Below are 19,457 nucleotides of genomic sequence, written 5' to 3' on the forward strand. Positions count from 1 at the left end.
GGGCTTTTTTTTTTTTTTTTTTTTTTTTGCTTCTTGTGTGTGGCGCCCGACCCAAAAAAGGCTCCCTCAGCTTTCTGTTGTTGTTCCTCTGCTGTGATTGGCTAGCCATTCTTGCTCTGCTGATTGGGCTGGCTCTGTTTTTGTTGTTGTTTTTTGTCTGCCATTCAAGGGTAAGAGTAGGCTGGAGCCAAAAACCTTTTCCACCCTGGCTGGCAAAACAGCTAGGGCTGCTCCTGTTGCTATGATGTACAAGAGCCAGTATGCCTCCCCCACACCCTGCACTGTCCATCAGGAAAGCAGGGCAAAGTAATGCCCTCGAATAGAAGTCTTGAGTTCTTCAGGCAGTGCTAGCTGGCCATCAGCTTCTGTCCAATTACAGAAGAAAAGATTCTCAGCTTCCTCTCACCACTTCCAATGCATTTGCTCAGGCAACTCAGAATGTTTTGTTGTTACTTTAGGATGTCTTTCTGGGTTTTGACTGCCTCCAGGATGGAGAAGAGGGGTGCTTTAGAAAAAACATTACTACAGTATTATTACAAAACAAACACATGGTTATTTGTTCTGGTATTCAGATCAGTACTACTGACTTTTATACCACATGGAAACAGGCAGAGAGAATTTTTGATTTCCTACTTCTCTGCCTCCCTTAATCCCCTCCTTCAGCCTTCTCCTCACATTCTTCCATTTGTTTGGTGCCATCTCATCTGCTTTTTATAACTTGTCCATTTAGTACAGCAGCCTGCCCTAGGTACTGGCCCCAGTTTGAATGGGAATGCTGGTAGAATTACAAAACCAGTGGATGAAGGAAAATGTTGTAATATATCTGGATTTTAAGAAAGCACTGGATTGTCTCCTCATAAGCATTACTCACAGAGTTAATGTAAATCAGACAGAATGTGAACATTATCATAATCCTTTACACTATCGTAACCTTTCCATTTGTTTCCTGTCTACTAGAGAATCAGAAAGTGTTAAGTGGAGTGTAGCAGGGATCTGTGTTAGGCTGCTCTTATATAAGTTCCTCGTTAATGATCTAGGAGACTTATCTAGCCAATAATGCATTAATGAAATCTGCAGATTGGGAAACATTGTGAAAACTTGGCAGAATGGAGAAATACCACCAAGAGGCCTAGCGAGATGTGAAACAGGGTTAGAAAAAACAAAATGAGATTCAGTTTGGAAAATAGTTTAGATATCTAGGGAAAGTAATCCAAGGCACAAATATTCAACAGGATAGAGAAACCTGGAAAGTAGTAATGCTGAAAGAAATTTATGGACAGTCAGATATGAGTTTACAATGTGATACTGCAGCAAAAAAGTCAAATATCATTTTGATCTACATATGTAAAGACATCCTACCAGTGGCCAGAGAGATAATAGTCTTAACATACATGGTTTTAATGTAACTACACCTACAATGTTGTGATCTGTCTGAGACATGCCTTACCAAAAAGACATGCCTTACCAGACAGATTGTAAGACATTCAAGGAAGAATTACTGAAATATTTAGGAATGGCTTATAAGGAAATATTAACTGTGTAAATATGTGTTGTTTAGCGGATCAACAAATCAGAGGGTTTTAAGAAGAAGAAATGAAAATGATCCACAGATATCTAAAGGATGTAAACTTCAAGGAGGGACAGGAACTATGAAATAGGATATGAGGAGGCATAATTAGGAGAAATGGGAGGAAGTTAAGAAAGGAGTAATTTAAGATGAATATCAGGAAAATCTTTCTGACTATGGGATGTATTAGCTCATGGAAAAGTTCCCCAAAGGAGGTAGGAAAAGTCTCATTGTTGGGGACTGTTAAAACTGGGATAGATAAAAACACTAGCAAATGTAATTTAGGAAACAATACTATGCTGGTTGAGAGCTTGATAAGCTGATCTCATGATGCTGATCTTTGCCATCTCTGGATTAATACCTAATTCTTTCTCCCCTCTACCTTCTTCTGCATCTTTCCCACAATCCTCAGTATCCTCCCTCTTTCTCAGAAGCAGAATCGTCATTCACAAGCTCATACTTAAAAGATTACTGGGTCCCATTTACAAGGAGGAGTCTTTAATATGCAGAGGGCAGTGTTTCACTTTCAATTCAAAGCCCTTGGCTGCGTCTAGACTGGCATGATTTTGCGGAAATACTTTTAATGGAAAAGTTTTTCCATTAAAAGTATTTCCACAAAAGAGCATCTAGATTGGCAAGGATGCTTTTGCGCAAAAGCATCCGTGCCCAGTATAGACGCACTTTTGCGCAAGAAAGCTCCGATGACCATTTTAGCCATCGAGCTTTCTTGCGCAAAAATTAAGGTGCCTGTCTACACTGGCCCTCTTGCGCAAGTATTCTTGCGCAAGAGGGCTTATCCCTGAGCAGGAGTGTCAAAGTATTTGCGCAAGAAGCACTGAATTCTTACATTAGAACATCAGTGCTCTTGTGCAAATTCAAGTGGCCAGTGTAGACAGCTGGCAAGATTTTGCGCAAAAGAGGTCACTTTTGTGCAAAATCTTGCCAGTCTAGATGCACCCCTTCAGCTTAGAGGACCTTAAGACTTAGTAGGCTCCAAACTTAGTTTAAGAAGTACAGGATGAACCACTCTAGTCCAGCACACTCTGGTCTGATAACATCCATGGTCTGGCATGATTTTAGTTAGCTGGAAATCCACTTAAGTGTCCTGCAGTCCCCTAAAGTTTGTTTACAGCCACCAGTCCTGGCTCTCAGCATTCTGTGCAGTTATTTACCTCTAATTTACCCCTAAATGTCTTTAAAAAGCCCTGTAAACTGTGGAAGTGTTGGCAATGCAGCTAGATAATATTGACCTCCCATGGTTCAGCAAATTCTCTGCACAGGTCCTGAGGATGCTGAACAAGTGAGGTTCAACCTGTACACAGCTTGTGAAAAGGAAATGCCATAGAGATCGTAAACAAGTCCCATTGGGGCACAGTTGCTCATTTTTCTGCATACATTAAGGTATCCAAGGTATCTGGTGCCCCCAAACTGGTACTCAAAATGTCCCTTCCTCCTCTACTTTTTCTCTTTCCATTCCAATCTTTCTCTTTCTTCCCCTCTGCTTGCCTCTGTGCTTTCCTTCCCCAGGTCCTTCTCTTTATTTATTTTTAGAAGTACAGCTGGAGTTGATTGGGTATTTCCTAAAAAAGCCCCACCTTGAATGACAAGCCATACAAATGGCTACCGAATGGTAGAACAGGGCTCAAGTTTCAAATAAAAGGGTAATGCTGGCAGGTATGCAACTGGCAAGAGATGCTGGAATGGCGACCATTACATCTCAGTTTTAATCCTTGTGTAAACCAGATATTGAATTATGCTTAGAATGTACATTCTTACTGGAGCACAAAAAAAAAAGTCACTGAAACAATGCACACCAGCCATGAAAACAAAATACGCCATAAGAGTCTACTGCTATATTGCACAGATGTTAAATGGATTCAGACTTTGGACATGGTTTATGATTTGGCCACCATGCAATGTATATTGTAAAAAATGTGCATTTGATTTGACTTAATTTTTTTGAGCGCTCTCAGAACCAAAGCTGTATCAAGGATTGTTAGAAAAAAAAGGTCAAAACAACAAAAATGAAGTCAGACATGACAGTAGGGATAGACCAACCTAGACTGATCATTAGTTGTGTCCCAAGAGTGTTGCCCATGGCTATAAATAACTACGGCTGTGTCTACACAGCAGCGTTATTTCGGAATAACTGGCGATATTCCGAAATAACATAGTGTGTGTCTACACTACAAGCCTGTATTTCAAAATAATGTTGAGCTGGAAGATTTCTTACTCTGACTCATGGTAATCCTCATTTCATGAGGAGTAAGGGAAGTCAAAGGAAGAGTGTTCTTCCTTCGACTTTCTGCTGTGTAGACAGCATCAAAAGTTAAATTAAACTATTTCGACTTAAGCTACGCAATTGATGGAGCAAAAGTTGCGTAGCTTAATTCAACTTTAGCCCTGCTGTGTAGCCATACCCTAGTTGGGAATAAACTGAGTCTGGACATTAGAAAAAGGCTCCTAGCCATCTGAGAGGTGAGGTCCTGGAACACCGTGACAACAGGAGTACTGGGAGCAAACAACCTAACCAGTTTTAAAATGGAGTCTGATACATTTATCAGTAGGATTATATGATAATCCTATGTAACTTGTTGTATATAAGATTGGCCATCTTGTCATGACACAGACAGAACACAGCAGCTAAAGGACAAATGGATTATTGAGGTTTGTAGCCATTCAGATCAGAGCTGAGAAGGTTACAAGGTGGCAAGGTGACTCAGGTGGACCACTTCAGTGATACAGTCGTGCACTAGGCCAAAATGTGTGTGTCTAGCTTGTAACAATGCAATAATAGCCAAATGATTTGGAGGGTGAGTACATTATTCTCTGAAAGGAGAGATTAAATAGATTAATGTGTGTAATATCCTCAACCTGAGGGCTGACTTAGTTGGGGAATGGATTTGATTTATTACAGGGGCATCATTAGAAAATGAACATTTGTCTCCTTTGTGCATTCTTGGGGGGGGGGGGCTCTCTATCCCCAATTGGTTCTCAGTCCAAGAACCAAGGAAGGCATCAGCAATATTGTATCAACTTAAGATGCATGAGAATCCAAGCTATAGATTCCTTACTACACACACTGAGGAAGCAATAAACATGTAAACAAAGACACCCATAAGCATGTTACATAGGTGAGGCAACCAACATACAACACAGATAACTTTTCTGGACAGAGGAAACATGGTTAGAGAACTTGGTGGAGTGCTCAGAAAGAATGTTTGGGTGGAGGTTGAGTGGCTCAGAGGAACTTCATTTTACCCCCATAGAATGTCATGTTATAATGATTTGTGAAAGACTGCAATGAATGCCAAGCAGTTTCTTTACACATCTCAACTGCAGGAACTGATCTGAGGCTTGCTATCATCACAGATGGCTGAGTGAGTTTAAATATGACCCTCAAGCTCTAGGTTACCTAGAAAGAAACAATGAAATATGAAGAAATGCATCTGTTATAAAATGGTTCTTTCAAGACAGGCTGAAACAATAAACGAATGGCAAATGAAACCAAAAGCTAGATGGATGTGTTTGTATCAGGCTTAGTCCACTACAAGAAAACAAAAGTTACATTTAGGGATAGAGAAAATCTAGACATATCATTGAGATGCTTACGTGGACACAAAAAGGGCAATGAGCAGAAGTAATAGAAGATCAGGCAATATGTGGGGCATCTAAAATATTGAGGAACTCTCTGACATAGTGCAGTAGGTATGCCATTTTTAATGGTTACAATTATAACCAATTATAACCACCAACTATATGTTTTTTTAAAAAACCCTGAAATGTAAAAACAACAAAGTGCTCATACGCAAAAATCATTGTGATATGAACCTAGACACTGAAAGCAGCAAGGATTCTAATTGAATTTTAAAGCTCAACAATGTCTATGTATCTATGTTTAGCATTCTTGCATCAGCATTAAAAGGAGAGTCTCCTCTGCTGCTGGTTATACGTCTTTTTAGTAAAATTATTTCTGGCATAAGAAATGCCCATCCAACTTTTCAAGACAGTAATTAAATGGAGAAGGGCATCTGACCCCTAACTGAGTGACTAAACCTGAACGGTTCACAAGCTTGAATGTGAATAGTTATTGCCATTTTCATCAAGTTTAAGACCAAAGGATTCTCAACAGGGGTGATGTTTATGAAACTTTCCCCTCTAGTCTGGTGGAACAGCATTAGATCGATTAAAGAAAGAACCAAAAGGTCTTTCTTTAAAAGCCAGAGACCACATCAGTTATGTTGTTTATTTCTCTCTTGATCAATTTCTCCTTTGTACTTTTTTAATAGTATTTGCACCAAGAAGATTCATCTCAAGCAGTATTCTAGATAGTCAACTTCTAGTGGTCAAGTTATGTTCTCCTTCCCGATGAATTGAAAAAAAAGACTTTAAAGAAATGTCTTATTTAAGGTCAACTAATGCTGTTCCTGTATTAAGAAGCTTTCAAATAGTACTCATCTTGTTCACCTACAGAATTGATGCAGCATCTTCAATGGTATTACTAGCAGCTTGTCAAAGCACCTCATTACTGTTGTGGAGGGGCTGTCCACGACCTCTAGAGATGGAAGAATAATTTTATCTACCTTCCCAATGAGTCTTTAACTCCTCTACTGAAGCCAGGTCTACATTAGTGGAGAAGTTTGAATTAAGATATGCAACTCCAGCTACTTTAATTGCATAGCTGGAGTCGACGTACCTTGATTTGGACTTTGGTGCCATCTCCACAGCAGGAGGACTATGGGAGAAATGCTCCCATGACTTCCTTTACTCCTTGTGAGGCGTAGAAGTACTGGTGCTAATGGGGGGGAGCCCTCATCATTTGATTTTTCAGGTCCTTACTAGACCCCCTGACTAAATCAAATGCCAGAAGATTGACCTCTGGAGTGTTGATCCACGGGTAAGTATAGATGTAGTTTGAGAGTACTGGTTCTGATGTGGACACCAGTCCACACAGAACTAGACATATACCACTGTTTCACTTCACTCAGGCACCCACCAGTCATCAAATGGCATAAATATTAGGTCACTGCAGAACTTGGGTGAATGTGAACAGGTGACCCTGTCACTGAAAGGCATTATATCCCTTTACTAAACTCTTATACAACCCAGTCCTTCCATTGGTGATGTATATATTTTAATCCACAATCTTTTCTTGCCAAGAAAGCATGCTAACATTTGCCCCAGGCCACAATGAGATAATGTAACCAATGAAGAAATGTTCCAATCAAGAAATATATTTTAAATAACAGTATTTAAGTGTAAACCACCTGTAGGAAGGGAATATTTTGTGGAAGAGAAAAGAGTATGTACATTCACATCACAAAAACAATAATTGTGATGAAACTAAGATATTTCTTTAATAAAACGTTTGTCAAAATTTCCATTATAAATCCACTACTCAAGACCTAACGACAAGCCCACAGCCTAAAATACACTGCAGGTGGCCAGCTTCTATGACAGGCTTCTCTGCAAAAACTGGGGGAGGGAGGGCGCATGGGGGGAAAGGAATCCTTTCCTGAAGTCACAGCATATTGGCAGCTTTCTGCAGCTGCTACTACAGGCCGTGCAATGTTATTTATTTTTATTGTGCTCTGGACATACATGGCATTTTTTAGACAAACAAGGATGAGGAGGGGTGTTATATCCTGGACTCACTGAAGACAATGAGGATTTCCCCACTGACTGTAATGCAGACAGGATCTCATTCAGAGCTGCTGCCAAGAAGAGCATACAGCATAAGCTAGAATGAAGACAACACAAAGCAACAATCATAGGGTGATGTTGAGGGACTTTAGAAGGGGGTTGGCAACAAGATGACAATCTGTGGTTGCTTAAGGGAGTAATGTGGGCTTCCTGAGGGTTTCGCAGTTTTAAATACAGGCTGTCCCCGGGTTACGCGGATCCGACTTATGTCGGATCTGCAGTTACGAACGGGGCTTTTCTCGCCCCGGAGGACGCGAGTGGCGGGAAGCCCAGATGCGCTGCGGTCCTGCTGCCTGCGTCCTCAGGGGCGTGAAAAGCTGCTCCGCGTCTCCCTGGTCTGCTGGGGGGAGGGGAGCCCTCCCCCAGCAGACCAGGGAGACGCGGAGCAAAGCCGTGGAGCATGCGGGCAGCGGGACAGCCGCAGCGTGTCTGGGCTGTCCCGCCACCCGCGTCTCCCTGGTGTGTGTGTGGGGGGGGGGCAGCTAGTGCACCCCCCCCCCCCCCAGCAGACCAGGCTTTTCTCGCCGACGACGCCTGGAGTAGAGCAGCTGGGACGCTGCCGGGTTGGTCCCGCAGCGCCGCTCCTCGGCGCTACTGGACCAATCCGGCAGCACCCCAGCTGCTCTGCCCCAGGCGTCCCCAAGTCAGCCGCTGCTGAAACTGACCAGCGGCTGACTACAGGAAGCCCGAGGCAGAGCTGCTCTGCCCCGGGCTTCCTGGAATCAGCCGCTGGTCAGTTTCAGCAGAGGCTGAATCTGGACGCCAGTTCCGACTTACATACAAATTCAACTTAAGAACAAACCTACAGTCCCTATCTTGTACGTAATACGGGGACTGCCTGTAATTACTGATATATTCTTATATATGATTGGGGAAGTACTCAGGCATTTCTGGAACACAGTCTTATGCTCATTCTACTCAGTCTTGCTGCCTTTTCCATTTTTCTAAGTCTAAATGAGACCCACAGTTTTATTTTATCTGTTTTACACCCTAAACTGCAGAGGTTTTAGCACTGATATAATCTGAATGTAAAATATCAATGTTGTGCACATTTATGGACCTGAATTAAAATGTTTAATAATGCCAGTCATAAGGATAAGTCATTACATTTAAAACTCACCATTAAAATGCGTCTGTAGCTGTCCCTGTCGATGCCCCAAAGTTTCAGGTCTGTCTTGGCTTTGACAGTAGCAGCTCTTGGTGTTCCATAGATCAGCGCAAGCTCCCCAAAGCTGCCTCCTTCCCCAATGCTGGTCACCCATTCTCCATTTACATAAACCTACAACAGAAAGAGAGGGAAAATAATTTTTTGGGGGGGTAGTATTTGTGCCTTTTTCTTCTACTTTCAGTCACCTAAAAACCCATTAATAATTTCCTATCTGCTGGTCCATGTTGGGAGGCACAGAAGAAACAATAGCCTAACAGTTTCCTCGCTCAGTCACAAAAGAGGGTGACAACCTGCTTTGTGGACAGAATTTCAAGTCTTCTTGCTTCAGCAAAATAATTGTATTTACTCTCTGAGTTTTCAGCTCCTGTGGCTAACTGGCGTCAAGTCTTCCTTCCTTGAGTTCAGCTCTCAGAGAGTCGACAAGCCAAACTGTCACAACTTTGGCTTTTTAAGAATGCTGTCAAACTTGAAAGGAAGGAGATTTGTTAAAAACTGTAATGAGATTTGTCGGAAAGCACCATCGCTGTAAACTGAAAAACAGAACAAAACAAGGAAAACATCTTCTGTAAAGGGAGATTTTTCTTGTATAAGTTTATTCTCTCCATCAATTATTCAAGGAGAATTATCAAAGTTTTCCCATTGATTTAGTGGGTTACTGAATACTTCGGATTTGATAGCATGTAAATAGAACTATCCTTCCACTCTCCAGGAGCCATAATTAATTTATTGAACAACCATTATAATCCTGCTTATACTGATGATACAGGGGTATACCAGGTATACAGGGGTTGCAAATGCGTTGACGGACACGATTATAATTCAAAATGATCTGGTCAAACTGGAGAAATGGTCTGAGGTAAATAGGATGAAATTCAATAAGGATAAATGCAAAGTACTCCACTTAGGAAGAAACTATCAGTTGCACACATACAAAATGGGAAATGACTGCCTAGGAAGGGAGTACTGCATAAAGGATCTAGGGGCATAGTGGACCACAAGCTAAAGATGAACTGCAAAAAAGCAAACATCATTCTGTGATGTATTAACAGGAGTGTTGTGAGCAAGACATGAGAAGTCGTTCTTATTTTCCCCTACTGTGTCTGGCAGGTCTTTTTTGCTCAACCAATTTTTTTCCCCACCATGTTCGATATTTTTTGTGAAACTATTTGGTGACCTTAGCTATGAGCTGCCCCTGCTTTCTCTAGGTCAGCTGTAATGGGCCCCATGACGGATCATGAAGGACTTGGGGGGAGGGGATTCACACCCTTCATCATTCTCCCCTCCCCCGCATACAGGCCTGAAAGGGTAAGAATTGGGTTTGTTTAGTCTGGAAAAGAGAGGACACAGAGGGGATATGATAACAGCTTTCAAGTATCTTAAAGGTTGTTACGAGGAAAGAGAAAAATTGTTCTCCTTGGCCTCTGATGATAGGACAAGAAGCGATGGGTTTGAATTGCAGCAAAGGAGGTTTGAGTTGGACATCAGGAAAAACTTCCAAACTATCAGGGTGGTTAAACACTGAAATAAATTGCCTAGGGAGGTTGTTGAATCTCCAGTATTGGAAATTTTTAACAGCACGGGAGACAAATACCTGTCAGGGATGGTCTAGAATGATGCTTAGTTCTGCTATGAGTTCAGGGGACTGGAGTTTATGACCTCTTGGGGCTCCTTCCAATCCTATTATTATATGATTATATGATATGTATCCAAACCAAAGCTAGGGGGAAGGTAGATATGCTGGAGGGTACAGATAGGATCTAGAGTGACCTATACAAATTGGAGGATTTGGCCAAAAGAAATCTGATGAGATTCAATAAGGACAAGTGCACAGTCCTGCACTTGGGATGGGAAAATCCAAAGCACTGCTACAGGCTGGTGACTGAATGACTAAGCAGCAGTTCAGCAGAAAAGGACCTGGGGAGTACAGTGGATGAGAGGCTAGATATGAGTCAACAGGGTGCCTTTGTAGCCAAGAAGGCTAATGACATAGGGGTGCATTAGTAGGAACATTCCCAGTAGATCGAGGGAAGTGATTACTCCCCTTTATTTGGCACTGGTGAGGCCACATCTGGAGTACTGCAGCCAGTTCTTGGCCATTACAGAAAGGATGGATGTGGGCATATTGGAGAAAGTTCAGCAGAGGGCAACAAAAATGATTGGGAGTTGGAGCATATGACACCTGTGAGGAGAGGCTGAGGGATTTAGACTTATTTAGTCTACAGAATAGAAGAGAGGGGAGATTTGATAGCAGCCTTCAACTACCTCCAAAGGCTATGTCTACACTACAGGGTTTTATTGGAAAAAGATATGGAAATTGCAAACCGCAATATGAGTGCCTTTTTCCAGTTGTTCTTTCGGAAGAGGCTTTTCTGACATTTGGCCTGTCTACCTGGGGCCAAATGTCAGAAAAACCTCCTCTTTCGGAAGAACCCTTATTCCTCATAAAATGAGGAATACAGAGCTTCTGAAAGAGTGCATCTGCTCTTCCAAAATAAATTTCGGAAGAGCAGACCTGTTCTCTGGACACGGCAGAGTTTTTCTAAAATACCTCTAGTATCCCGGAAAAACTCCGTAGTGTAGACATAGCCCAAGAGAGAGGCTGTTCTCAGTGGTGACAGATGACAGAACGAAGAGCAACAGTCTCAAGCTGCAGTAGGGGGAGGTCTAGGTTGGATATTAAGAAAATCTATTTCACTAGGAGGGTGGTGAAGCACTGGAATGGGTTACCTAGAGAGGTGGTGGACTCTCCATCCTTAGAGGTTTTTATGTCCCGGCTTGACAAAGTCCTCGCTGGGATGATTTAGTTGGGACTGATCTTGCTTTTAGCAGGATGTCAGACTCAATGACCTGCTGAGGTCTCTTCCAACCCAATGAGTCTATGATTCTGTTTTGGATCAGAAAATGTTATTGATTGATGTAGTTACTGCACTACATTTTTTAATGGGTAAAATACATCTCAGTGTGAAGGGGCAACACATTTAAGGCCTCTGAATCATTTAAGTCCTTCACTTGAGTAGCTTGTTTTGCCCAATATTCATTCAAGCCCTGGTTCTACTCCCATTGAGGCCTTTCCACTGACTTCAATGGGAATTGGAACAGGTCCTCAGGGCATGGGGCATCTTAACTGATCAGAGACCTTGTATGAATGTAAGAACTGTGTATGAGTTCTATTAGCTCCAGTCCTGAACTTTAGTTGAAGAGCTAGTGTTGTGGGTCTCTGTATACCTGGAGTATCTTTGAGATCAAAGCCAAGAGAAGCAAAGGGTAAAAATAAACCAAAATAAGTAGGCAGTAACCAAGAAGTCTGCCAAAAGAGAATTCAAGCCATGAAGGTCATTTGTAGCTGAATTTTTTCATTACCAAATGGGAAAGTCATGTTAAATAATAGCAGGATTTCTTTTGATCTGTGACACATGCTTTGAAAGGAAAACCAGACAGAATGTTGGGTCAATTGTTCATTCTTCTCATGACGAGAAACTTACATGCAAAAGAATTTTTTAAGTCCACACTAGAAAACCTGATTAAAGTGTAAATCCTAGTACTTCTATAGGTCAAAAGCAGAGAAGGTGGATGAATTAAATGAGAGTCCTGTGAAGTTTGGTAACTCTAGTAAGAATAAATCTTCAAAAAAAAATCGCCCTCCATATTAAAATATCACCAGATTGGCCAGATGAATTTTTCTTTAGGGGCTGTGAGTAGGTGTCTTCTTAGTGAAGTATCAGGAATACACAATCAGCAGAAGTAGACATTGGATTACACAGAACCCATTGGTCTGTTCCAATGAGGGAACTCTTATGTTCTCAGTGAGTGTCTGATCCAAAAAGCCCATTGGATTCAGTGAAAGAGTTTTGGATTAGGCCCTGAATGCCAGGTGATCTCTCATTCAGAGTTTACACTCAGAACAGCAAATTATTTCTGTGTATGGCATCTTGCTGTTTAGCAGAATTTCTGTTATTATGTAAAAGTGTGGTAAGATGACTTGCTAACATGCTGGGTGTTTTGCCAGGACAGAAATGACAGCATGTGAACTATAAATGGGAAATGTGCTCATTCCAGCACCCACATTTTAAAACTGTCATGTGGAAATTCTTATTAAATCAACAAGTGGCCCATGATTGCAAACCAAAGGGGGAAATTAAGCTGGTGAAACTCAAAGCAGAGAGTCAGTGAAGTACTGACATTTATAACCGTTGTACTGCAGTAAAGAAAGAGCTGAAGCCAATCCACACGAAGCCATCTTTAATTTTACTATCCCATTTGACTAGGCTCCTCAAAACATATTTGACATATGGTTCGTAAACAGTTTATGAAAATGGTCTCTAACCCCACTAAGTGTGTCAGGTTTAAAGCATTTTGAACTGAAACAAAATCTTTGATCCGATGACATGGTCACTGGGCCCAGCATTCTCTTCTGCAATAAAAGCACCATTTTCCAATTTCAATCTTCTGATGGCAAAACAACAAGAGAACTATTGTACTTTAAAAGGAAAGCCATTGTACAACACCCTCCAGAATGCACCCTAAGTCAACAATAAACATTTGTCTTCAGGATGATGATAAAGTGCATTGATGATATATTATCCTGTCATTCTTTCCTTTAGCTGAACGTCCAACCACATTAAGATTCCTTTCAAGGTGGATTTTTTTAAAAAGGCCAGGGGGGGGGGGGGAGAGGAAAGGTGAAGACAAGGCTATTTTGGGAAAGATATGTTGTGAGCAGCAGCTCAGCAGATGACCTTTCCTTCCTGCTCCCCCCACCCAAAAAAAATACTGGTCAGAGGAGCTGGCTTATACAGTTTCGATATTTATGAACCCTCACTAGTACAGAGAGCACACAGTCAAAACATTCCTAGTTGTTACTTGGACCGCTGACCAAACTGCACAGTAGAGGGAACTTTTTACTTTCATGTAGCTGTAAAGGAATGCATAGCTGCAGATGCCCAAATAGGAAGGGCAATCATACTGCCAGAGCCAGCTACTTTCCGGAGATCAAAGGCATTCTAGCGTTCTATTGTTTTCATCACAGTTGGTATGAACACTGCAATTTTTCTTCGCAAGAAAAATCACCCAAGTGGGCTCACTTTACATAGGAGGCCAGTGGGAAGAATCTTGTGTGATATTGTAACCTTCAATTCCATTCCACATAGGCTCTGCTATACATTAGGCACCAGAGAAAATCAGAATAACTCACACAAGACTCAGTGAGCTAGGGGCACATCTTGGTTTCATTCATCTTCAGGTATTCATAGAAATAGGATTTAATCTTACCAGTAATAGTAACTCCACCATTTGCTTGGGAAGTGGGATCTGAAAGTACATTCAGGTCAAGGGTGAGTCTACACTGCCCCATTATTTCGAGATAACTAGCGTTGTTTCAAAATAACAATGCGAGCGTCTACACAGCCATTCTGTTATTTCGAAATAACACACGGCTTATTCCGAAATCTATAAACATCATTCTGCAAGGAATAAACGCCTGTTCCAAAATAGCTATTTTGAAATAAGGTGTGTGTAGATGCCCCACTGCTGCTATTTTGAAATAGCCCCTTACTAGGACCATTCTAAGTTATTCCTGCCCAGTGTCTCCTGGGGCTCTAAACTGAGATAGCACATGTACGTTAAGAAAGCCTGCTAAGACTAATTTTGAGGTTTCCCTGCGGTGTAGATGTGCTATTTTGAAATAAGCTATTTTGGAATAACTATTCCAGAATAGCTTATTTCAAAATAAGCGTGCAGTGTAGATGTACCCCAACTGAATGTTTTCAATCTTCTGTTTTTTCTTGATTTTTATTAACCATTTGCATTTCTTGCTGCTCCTCTACATGCTATTGAGGCTCTCTCACTCAGTTCATCCATTTGTATATTGAAATGATCCAAGTATTGCAACTTTCAGCATCCCCCATTAAGTTATTAAATAACTTTAATCTGTGTCTTGTCTGGAAAAAGTAGGTCCCAAATATTTATGTTCTTGGAAATCTAAATGTGTCTTAACCATGAAGTTTGTATACATGTGGGTGACTTTCTCAGATGATGTCTTTAATTTTTCATTTTTATCAAAATTTGGGACCATCCTACAACTTTTCAAAATCTAAAAGTGGCATCTTGAAAGCTGTAACCCATAGAATGTATTTACTAGATGTTTAAAAATCATCCATTAGAAAATAGATGAGCAGTATTAATGATGGAGGAATTCTAGTTGTCATGGATATGTTTAATTAAAATACACAGAAAAATAAAAGTTGGGGACGCTCTTCAGCGAAAGTATTACCATTAGATCTCATTGACCAATATGTTAGTATTAAGTCTAACTAGCTCTTTAAAATCCAGCAATATTTATCGACCAGCTTCTGTGTAACTCTGGTTTGGTTCACTCTATTTTATCTTTATATTTCTACATACCAGGGTAGCTGTGGCCTTTAAAAACTTGCCAGTTTTATTCATGATGAGCAGATAAGATTACCTCAGTGTCCACAATGTTTCTTTGTACCTTTTTATTATCTATGCTGTAGGAAATACCTTGAATATGATAAATATTGAAGTTATTTAAGCACAAATACTATTTAGTTATCCAGGCAATTGGCAAGTTTTTACTTGGTTGTTCACCATAGTGCATTTGGCTTTTGTTTCATAAGAAGAAACACCTGAAAATGTTTACACAAAGAGTTACAACCATATTAAATACAACAGGAAGCTGTTGTTTGAAATATATATTTTAAAAGTCTAGTTGATGGTGGCTTTTAAGCAAAATGTGAGCTTATAAGATTAAAATAATCATCAGGAGGACAGTTTTATATTTGGAAATATGTATTAGAGATTTCTGCAAGAAACACATATTTTAGCACGTTCTTTCAACGTCTTTACTGGAAACCATAATATAAGCCTCACTAGATACATTTTTGGCATACATCCACATTTTTCTGAGTAGTAGAGTTTCTAGTAGACAGCTGACCTATAAGACTTAAAGCCTCAAGGCATAAACTTGCTAGCAGAAAGTTATTCCTCATACAGAACTAGCCCATGAGTTAACAATCTTCCCTGAGATAGGGCCAATGTGTGCAACTCCTGCAGCAGCCCAAAAGGGAGATTAGGATCTTGTCTACACTAACCTTCTCTCATCCCTATCTAATCTACGTGACTTTTTATTTATTTTTATTTTATTTTTATTTGCGTAGCTGAAGCCAACATACCATGGCATCTTCTGTGCAGTTAGGTTGGTGGCTGATGCTTTCCCATTGACTTCAGCTACTCTTCTTGTCCTGTGTCCCAATCTTCCTACTACTCTAGCTGAGGGTATGTCTACACTACCACCCTAGTTCGAACTAGGGTGGTAATGTAGGCAACCGGAGTTGCAAATGAAGACCGGGATTTGAATTTCCCGGGCTTCATTTGCATAAAGCCGGGCGCCGCCATTTTTAAATGTCCGCTAGTGCGGACTCCGTGCCGCGCGGCTACACGCGGCACGGAGTCCGCACTAGTGGACATTTAAAAATGGCGGCGCCCGGCTTTATACAAATGAAGTCCGGGAAATTCAAATCCTGTGCTTCATTTGCAACTCCGGTTGCCTACATTACCACCCTAGTTCGAACTAGGGTGGTAGTGTAGACATACCCTGTGGGAGTGCACTGTGCCCATTTATACCTGGCACATACATGCCACTGCATGCACTGAAGGCAAAGCTCTTTCCTTCTGTGTTTCTCCTTTTGTATTGCAAGTGCCACTACAGTGGGACACCTGTACTGTATAGAATTGTTCTGTTATTTGACCTGCACTGTGATTTAAAGCCAAGTAGCAGGGCTATAAGCACTTATTTAGATATCCATTTTTATTACATTAACACTGCCAGCAGTATACCTGAAAGTCATCAATGCTGCCAAAAGGGAAGATAACATAAAAGGCAAGATAATATAAAAACTCACATACTAGAAAAGAAATTTTCTCCTCTGACAATTCTTTTGTCCACTACTTGTGTCAAGCTAGGTAATGTACCAGTCAGGCAAGTCAACTGCATTGCCAGATCCCTGAGCAAGGTAAGAGGGACAGATCCATGCTCCCAAAAGGGGTGGAGCCTTGGGTGGAAGGGGGCGGGGCTATCCAGCCAGCCCCCCCGTGCCACCTGGATTGTGGCATGTCCCCATCCCAGCTCTCAGAGTTGCCCAGAGTGGAAATATGCATTCCAATCAATAAGTACAAGGGTTATGATGAATCCCCTGAATGATAATTTTGCAAGTTTGAAGAACAAGATAAAAGGATAGTCTAACTAATACTGTGTCCTCCATTTCTGTGTCTCTGGGAGGATAAATGAGACACATTAAATACAAATAGCTTAATGTTCTATACCCATACATTTCCTTTCTATGGGCGACAGAATAAAATCAAATGCAACACTATACAGTTTAGAGGTACCAGGCCCGACGACAGGGAAGGCAGAGGGGACAACTGCTCCAGGCCCTGGTGCTTCAAAAGGGCCCAAGGCTCTCGGCTGTCGCTGCCACTCTGGGCTGCTCTGTGGGCCTAGGAAGAAAGCCAAATTAGCGGCAGTAAAGGTGAGACATGTCGACCTTGACAGCTCATTGTAGGGTCCTTGGACTGGAACCTGGAGTAGTGGATGGGCCAAGATTCCCCAACCAGCCAAGGGAAAAGTAGCACAGTCCTGGGCCCTACACTGCCTCTAGGCTTTCCTGTCTCTCAACCTTCAGGGTAAGACTTCATTCCTGTGGGGCATTCATTTTTAATGCCTTGGCTGGACTTCTGACCTTCTGGCCCAGAACCTCTTTTCCATTCTCTGCCCCTTTGGCCCTTGCTCACTTCCTGGAGAACCCTAAGTAAATGCTGCTGCTGTTCAGATAACTTCACCCAGTAATCTTGGGGGTATCTCTGGGCCTCTTGTTAACTTCACTGGTTCTCCAGAACCTGCCTAAATAGGACTTGGATCAGGGCTGCTAGGACAATTTGTGCAATGGGGATGCTGAGAGCCATTGAACCAAACTGTGAACCCCGCATGTGATGGAAATCACTTCTAGCCACGGGGTGCAGCAGCATCCCCAGCACCCGCACTTTCAGCACCTATGGCTTGGATCTCTTTCCACGGCCTGTCAGCCCCCTTCATAAGTGAGTGATAAGTCTGAGGAGAAACTCAGGTGGATTTATCTGCCCTTTGCAAAGTAGGCCTCCATAGTCCCCTTTCTCCTGTCCTTTTCCTACTATGGGTCTTCACAGTCTCCTTATCCTCAAGCATAAGTCTTTCTCCACGTGCAGCCTGCCAGTTTAACTAACCCCTTCTGAGCCAATTAACCCCTTCAGGGGCGGTGAGGAGAAAACCCCATCACAACCTCTAAAGGTGTGTCTAGACTACAGAGTTTTGTCGACAAAAGTGGACTTTTGTCGACAAAACTATACCTGCGTCTACACTACCACTGAGTTCTGTCAACATAACGTCGACAGAACTCAGCAGTTTTGTCGACGCTGGTAAACCTCATTCTACGAGGCATAACACCTTTTGTCGACAGAGTTCTGTCGACAGAAGGTGTTATTGCATCTAGGGTTGTGTCTAGACTACAGGGTTTTGTCGACAAAGCAGCTTGCTTTGTCGACAGAACTGGATGTAGTCTAGACGCTCTTTGTCGACAGAAGCTTTGTCGACAGTATCTGTCGACAAAACTTCTGTCGACAAAAGCCTGTAGTCTAGACGTACCCTAAGTCAGTCAATTGGTTTTGAGCATTGTATCCCTTCTCAGAAGCTGCAATAGCCCATAAAAAATTCTTGTGCCTGCACATAGAGGTTACTTTAAGTCAGGCTTTCATGTACTTTCATGTACACAGTAGAATTCCAATATCCATCTATTTTTTCTGCATATTTTTATGGGCTGATGAAAAGCTCAGGAAGTCCACGAGCTTCGGATCAGGTTCTAAATGAATTTTTTTTAAAGTAATTTTCACCACACTTCTGTAAGTACTGTACTTGTTATTTTCTGGCATTGCCGATGTGGCAATGTTTGCTATTGAGGCACACTAGCTACCCTGCTTGATAGGAACAATGAGTCACACGGATTTCCTGAGGAGTGACTTCCAGAGGCAGTGTGAGGTTTCTCGATTCCCAACAATACCAATTAGATGGTCCCCTGACACAAACAAACTTCTAAAAAAAAAAACTTTCACTAAAATAATGGTATGCCTGCTGGCTGGATTCAAAATAAATCACTGCTGTCTTTAAATAATCCAAACAGAACTCATCTGGGAGTCTGCATAGCAACACTGCTAATGAACCAGCCTGTCCTATCTAACAACTGTTGATATGTAAGATGTAGCTTCCAGAGAATTCAATGAGATGAGAAGACTGTACCAAATGAAAGCTACAAAGGGGGCTGACTTCATACCACTGTTTAGAATGAAGTTGATCAGATGTGTGCAGATTCTGAGTTATTTGGAATTGGAAACTAGATTCAGAGGCCAGCTGCCTTTCAAACACTTCCTGACAAATCCATTGCAAACTACCAGGAGCATACTGGCAATCAAAATAGGCCTGGGAAATGGGTTGAGAATGGCCCTCCCCATGACATCACCCCTGCATGCCCCTCAAGCCCCATCCCCTGCGTCATGTCGGGCACGTGGAGCAGGCGGTGGGTCAGGCTCTGCGTGCTGCATACAGCACGGACGCGGAGCCGCTTGGAGTGAGGGGCAACGGCATGTGGACATGACAGCCTCCCGGACGATGGCCCACCAGGAAATTCCTGGTATCCCGCCGGGCCAGTCCGCCCCTGCAAACTAGTGGGCATTCTGTAATTTAAGAACTCAATTTATACTTTTTAAGAATCCTTAATGTATTCATACAGTGCACTATTTAGTTATTCAGAGATAGTTCAAAAAGCAAATTAAGGTTTCTAAGATGAAATTAGCAGCCTGGGGCTCTCTCTTGATTTGGAAAGAAATGCACATGAGCTCAGTTAGAAAATTAAAGAAAATATTTTCCTTATGTTTCATATGGCCCCTCAGGTGCATTTCATCACGGCGACCTGCTCCGGT

At 41.9% G+C, this 19,457-nt stretch overlaps 1 protein-coding gene across 3 annotated transcripts in view; it reads right to left on the reverse strand.

The window, feature by feature from the left end:
* The window catches only part of PRKAR1B (protein kinase cAMP-dependent type I regulatory subunit beta), a 159,511-nt gene that overhangs the window by 47,206 nt on the left and 92,848 nt on the right, over positions 1-19,457 (reverse strand). For 2 of the 3 annotated variants that reach the window (XM_075899535.1, XM_075899534.1), the window contains exons 7-8: positions 16,842-16,949; positions 8,391-8,549 (exon numbers count right to left, since the gene is read on the reverse strand). In XM_075899535.1, the coding sequence (XP_075755650.1) occupies positions 8,391-8,549; positions 16,842-16,949 (267 nt within the window). The remainder of the gene's footprint in view (positions 1-8,390; positions 8,550-16,841; positions 16,950-19,457) is intronic. The other variant, XM_014580848.3, reaches the window with a different exon arrangement.

This window comes from Pelodiscus sinensis, chromosome 16, assembly GCF_049634645.1.
Source record: "Pelodiscus sinensis isolate JC-2024 chromosome 16, ASM4963464v1, whole genome shotgun sequence".
NCBI classification, from domain to species: Eukaryota; Metazoa; Chordata; order Testudines; family Trionychidae; genus Pelodiscus; species Pelodiscus sinensis.